This window comes from Nesoenas mayeri (genome assembly GCF_963082525.1).
Source record: "Nesoenas mayeri genome assembly, chromosome: 7".
Taxonomy (NCBI): domain Eukaryota; kingdom Metazoa; phylum Chordata; class Aves; order Columbiformes; family Columbidae; genus Nesoenas; species Nesoenas mayeri.
The window spans coordinates 18,345,340-18,351,193 of record NC_137551.1 but is presented as its reverse complement, the minus strand read 5'-3'; the positions used below and the strand labels follow the sequence as shown (position 1 = coordinate 18,351,193).

Below are 5,854 nucleotides of genomic sequence, written 5' to 3'. Positions count from 1 at the left end.
CCCCGAGAGGGGAGGAACAAGATTGCGCTTCAGTCAAGAGACCGTGTACTCTTTCTCCAATCAAAGCGTCTTTCCCTCATCGCTCTCCCCAGATTGGTGAGCAAAAGGCAGGAGGGCCTTAGAACACTACTTTCCCCAATAGCAAGGTAGCACTGTGTGACAGGCGTTCAGATCAGCCAATTATTGCCGGCGCGCACCCCCCGCCTCTCTCTCTGGCAAAATGGCGGCGACAGCTCCAGCTCCGGCTACACCCGCGGCTGCCCCGGCGCAGAGCCCGACAACGGCGCCCGCCGCCCCGGCGGGAAACGCTCCCCCCACCGCCGCGCCGCCCCCGCCCGCCGCGCCAGCACCGCCGCCGCAGCCCGCGCCGCTGTCGGCCGCGCTCTCGGGCCCCTTCCCCGGCGGCCGCGTGGTGCGGCTGCACCCGGTCGTGCTCGCCTCCATCGTGGACAGCTTCGAGCGGCGCAACGAGGGCGCGGCGCGGGTCATCGGCACGCTGCTGGGTAAGAGCCGCCGATCCGCCCCGCCCCGCCCGCCGGGGGGCGAGCACACCGCCGCCCCTACGGCGCCCCCCTAACCGCGCTGCCCCCCCGCAGGGACCGTGGACAAGCACTCGGTGGAGGTCACCAACTGCTTCTCCGTCCCGCACAACGAGTCCGAGGATGAGGTACGGAGCGGGGCTGTGGTTCCAGGGCGGGCCGCGGGTCTCTCGGCGAGGCGGCGGCTCCCGGGGGGCGCGGCCCCCGTGCTGCCCTGCGATGGGAGGGCTTGTGCCCGCGGGGCCCTCCGGGGCGCGGGAAGCATCCCTGTCACCAGCTGACTTGGCCCTGTCCCGTTTCTCAGGTGGCAGTCGATATGGAATTTGCCAAAAACATGTATGAGTTGCACAAGAAGGTGTCTCCTAGCGAGATCATCTTGGGCTGGTAAGTTCTCCTTTTGCAAGAACGTGAAAGCAGTTGTGTTGGTCCCTTAAACCACCTGAAATACATAATTCTCTGTGTCATGAGTTGAGAAGCAGAAGTGCTAATGCTTGTGACAGTGAGATCTTGCAACTCTTGTTATAAAGTCAGTTGTAAAGCTCCTGCAATTCCTAATAGGAAGAGACAGTACTGGAGACTTACAGGGTTTATTTTTGTCTGTATCTAGCAAAGGTATCACAGAGGACTGATGAGTTAGAGAATGCCTGCATGGCTTTGCTAGAAGAACTTAGCCACCAGTCACACAATCTGCAGCACAGAGATAACTGGTTAGAAAGAAGGGGGAACACAGGAGAGTAGTTTCAAGTACCGAAGGCCTCAGGAGGAATCAGTGGTATCAGCTTGAGCATGCAGAAGTTCTCTGCTGAGAAAAGGTGGAAGTACTTGTGTGTGGGATGCAAAGCAAGATTGGGGGGGTGTTATGGGAACAGTGTATCTGAGTGTGTGGGTAGATAGCTTTGTTAGTCTTTTCATGCTTCTCTGATCCTACAGAATACCTTGGTTCTGTTCCTGTGGAACAAACTTCCTCAACAGCTTTCTAATAGCACAGCAAAGTGCAGTTCTAATGACAGTTTTCTTGGATATGCAAAAACCTAATTACAGAGCAGTTAAAGGAGCTAGATTAACAAGTTTTATCTCCTGCAGAGAGATGTTTGACTTCTGGAAGATCTACTTGTTTGGTCCAAAGTTGTTTGGTATGTTTTGACTTCTGACAGAAATCAAAAGTTGGTCCAGAACATATTGACAGATAACTGAATCCTGGGTGTCTGATGTCAACTGTACTAACTCTTTATGGCTGGTACTACAGCATTGGCCGTGTGCCTATTTTGGCCATGGATGTGCTCAGCTTGTGACTTCTACAATTCTAGGACAGCTGGCCATGAAACTATAAATTCTCTAGTTAAACCACTTGTATTTAGTGTGCTTCTGCAGCTCAGTGTTCGCAAATCAATGTTTTAGGATACCAACCTGTTAAATACCAACAATACCAAACACTGACACTTGAATGTTGGAAGAATGCCTCTTCAACCTGTGCTCTTTTGAAGGTATGCAACAGGTCACGACATCACAGAACACTCCGTCCTGATCCATGAGTATTACAGCCGGGAAGCGCACAATCCAATCCACCTCACCGTGGACACGAGTCTCCAGAATTCACGCATGAGCATTAAAGCCTATGTCAGGTACTCTGGCATGCTGCGTTTCTGGGAGGGGAGCTATCTGAATTACTGAGAGAGACCGCATGAGGGTAACGAGAAGTGTAGTGGGCTGCAGTGTCCCATTCTGGACAATAATGTGCAGTAGCTAGAACACAGCAAGTGAGCCACAGGTTGTGGCTTGCTTCTCATTGGAAAGTCTTGACCACTGTTAAGCTGAAAGACCTGACCTTTCATAAGCTTTTGCCTTCTAGGGCTTAAGCGACTTAAGTGTTCTGAACATCTATGTGACATTTCACAGGATGTATACAGCTAGCATCAATGTCACCAGCTTCCATCGCACTGTCTAAACACTAGCCTGTAGTCACTGGGCTCTATTGCTCAGAAGCTTATACGAATTGGAAGATTAATGCAGTTAAAACATAATTGAAACAGAATTTTCTTGATCAGGCTTTCCTCCCCTGAACCCCTTCAATTTTAATCAATTAATATTGGAGATTAAATATTGAGAAACAAAATATCTCATCTCACTGTACTTCCCAGTACTGGCTGAAAAAAACCAGCCTTTCTTTGTAGCAGAAGTCTACTGCTTCTTGACTGTGCATCTTCAAAAAGGAAGCCCTTTCATGACGTCTTACTGAAAGCATAAATGGACTTCAAATACTTCAAATAATAGGAATAAAAAAGATGTTGAGAGTGCTTTGTGCCTGAGTTTTTGTCATATTTTTGCTCCTCCTTAAGTTATTTCTCAAAGCATGGAGTATTTCAGGTTAGAAAAACACCTGCTCTGTAAGTAGGAAGGAACTATGGCTAAGACACTACAAATGTCAGACCAGCAAGGAATATTCAGTGATGAAAATGAGCAATTACTAGTATGCCAGGACTGATTTCCTGTCCTCAGTTATCCATGGTCTTAATATTGCTGATTTTGGTGAGAATGAGTAACCTACTCATGTTCACACTTCAGTACTAACAAATATCATTGAAATGGAAATCTATTACTTCCTTCCTTAAATACCTCAATGCTGAAAATGTTTTGTTCTTCTTTTTAATAGTGCCCCAATGGGAGTCCCTGGTAAAACTATGGGCGTGATGTTCACGCCTCTAACAGTGAAATATGTTTATTATGATACAGAGCGGATAGGAGGTAAATGTTTTCTTCCTACTTTGATTATAACCATTGTTGTGACATTGTTCAAATGCATTTTTTTACCTTAGTAAAATTGCCATTTTAGCTGAAGCTAAAACTCTTCAACAAGTTAAGGATTTAAACTGTTTTGTGTGGCAGTCAGTTTTTTTTCACTGATCCTCGTTTTGCTTTCAGTGGATCTTATAATGAAGACTTGTTTTAGCCCTAATCGAGTGATTGGCTTGTCCAGTGACTTGCAGCAGGTGGGGTCAGCCTCAGCCAGGATCCAGGATACCCTGACAATGGTGCTCCAGTATGCAGAGGATGTATTGGTAAGGGCAGTTTTTTATGAGCCAGCAAATAAGTTTGATTTAAGCCTGTGCATCTTGTTTTTCTTTTTATATATTCTCTTTCTGGGCCATAAACACCGACTTTTACTTATGCTGAAGTGTATGTTTGTTATGCTTAGTCCGGCAAAGTGGCTGCTGACAACACTGTTGGGCGTTTCCTGATGGATCTCATTAACCAGGTGCCAAAGATTTCACCAGAGGACTTTGAAACAATGTTGAACAGCAATATCAATGTAAGTTCATTATCTAATTTTTTGGTGTATTGGCAGCAATTTTGTAAATTTGTCATACAGACACAAATTTGTTTGTGATCAAAACAATCTGTTCATGCAAACACAGTAATAGAAAATACAGCCCTTTCTTGTCAGTAATTTAATGTTTTAAGAGCTGAAGGTGGATGAAGGAGCTCACCATAATAATCTTGCAGGCAACTGCAAATGAGAGAATAAGTTTGGAAGTACTTCAGAATTATGCAAGTAATCTGAAAGCCAGCACCAGTTCTTCTTTTAGAGTAATTGGACAATATGAATTACCTAGCTTAAAGCAGTATGGATTTCAAGGGTAACTGGTGACTTGCCAGCTGCCTTTGCTTGAGCTGGAGTTCTGTCTTCTTTCATAACACTTAGGACATGAACAAGGTTTTAGTGTGCCACCTTGCTTCTGTAACAGATTTTTAGAAAATGAAAGCTAAGTTTCTGAATGTGTTGTTCACCCACAGTCTGCAAGATCAGAACTAATTTTTAATTTTGCTTATGCCCTTTGACTTGTCTGGTTAACATGGGTGAACTCTGAGTTAAAATTTCACAAGCAGTGTTTCATGTTCTGAGACTACAAAATCCTTCTTCCTGCAAGGGAAGCATTCCTCAGGGTAGGACTTCCAGGACTAACAATGTTTCTAGTAGCTATAAAACTGCTTAACGGTGTTAAAAATTCAACTCCCTAATAGGCTACCACCTTTGTTAATATCTCTGATCACTGTGTTTTGTTTTCTTTCTCCTCTCAGGACCTACTGATGGTAACCTACTTGGCAAACCTCACACAGTCACAGATTGCTCTCAACGAAAAACTTCTGAGTTTATAAAGAAACTTCTGCCACCCTACACTTCAAAGAGCCTGAAGAATGAGCAGATACACTTTTCTATGGTGGTGTTATAAATTTCCTTGGACCGTAATTTAATTACCTAGATGATGTGGTTTACATCTTTATTTCCACTGCCCTTAAAAAACCCTTACATGGTTTAGGAAATGAATGGGAATTACTGCAGTTTAGTCGAGCCCAGCATTTTTAAATGGCATACATGAATCTTTTGTCTCCTGAGTTAACCTACATGTATAACAAAATACAGCTTTATTGTAAGAATGTATTTGAAATAAAAGTTCCATTGCAATGGCAAGAATGCCTTCTGTCCAGAAAAAAAAACCCTAACTGTTCTCATTTATTGTATAATGAATTCTCTTTTGAAAGAAAGGGGGGATAACACCACATCAGGAAGGAAAATAAGAGTGTCTACAAGTGAACTCCAACTCTGCAAACTTCTTTGTGGGTTTTTTTCCAGCTGTTAAAGCACACAAAACATGGCTTCTTGTGCTGCTCATGATAGCCTTTTCCCTGGAGGATTACAGAATGGTTACTTGTTTATCAGTGGTGCTGTGTGTATGTCCTTCTTCAGCAGGGTACTGACATGAGTATGAGATGGTGAATTCAGTTTACATTATGGTGTTTCTATGCATATGTGATAATTTGGGAAAGGAAATCAAAGTCAATTGCATTAGCCCCTCATAAAGTGAGGGTTCAGAGAATTACACTAGCAATGGGGGGATTCATTGTTAAAAGGGGCTTGAAAAGCATTTGTGGCTGAGCCAGTGTAGCTACTGGAGTTGCCATCTTTGCAAAAGAAGCAAAGCGCAGCAAAACAACTCTTCATGAAATTTTGAGATTAAAATTTGGGTGTTACTAAATAGGAACTTTCTGGTTTGTGACCCTGTACTGCTGCTAAGATTATGTGAGCAGAAACTTCCCATTTTCTCCCTGAAACTGATTTCACATTGAATGAGTTCTACCTGAAAGACAAAGCCAATACCAATCTGAGCTGTAACTTTTTACAGTCCCAGCTAATACCATGACCTTTAGAAGTCTGTTCAGCTCTACTGAGGTGTTCAAGTGTCCCTCTTCTGCAACATAACTGTTCCCACCTAATTACTAATGACCATTTCTGATGGCTCACATCTGTTTTGGTAAAT

At 44.3% G+C, this 5,854-nt stretch overlaps 1 protein-coding gene across 1 annotated transcript; it reads left to right on the top strand.

Annotated features, from left to right (window-relative positions):
* The first annotated feature begins 208 nt into the window (after positions 1–208).
* Positions 209–5,252, top strand: EIF3F (eukaryotic translation initiation factor 3 subunit F). The gene is made up of 8 exons (XM_080347816.1): positions 209–503; positions 597–667; positions 844–923; positions 2,024–2,161; positions 3,190–3,281; positions 3,459–3,595; positions 3,733–3,846; positions 4,617–5,252. The coding sequence occupies exons 1-8, from the start codon at positions 221–223 to the stop codon at positions 4,692–4,694; spliced, it is 993 nt and encodes a 330-aa protein (XP_080203942.1). The 5' UTR covers positions 209–220; the 3' UTR covers positions 4,695–5,252.
* Positions 5,253–5,854: the final 602 nt, after the last annotated feature.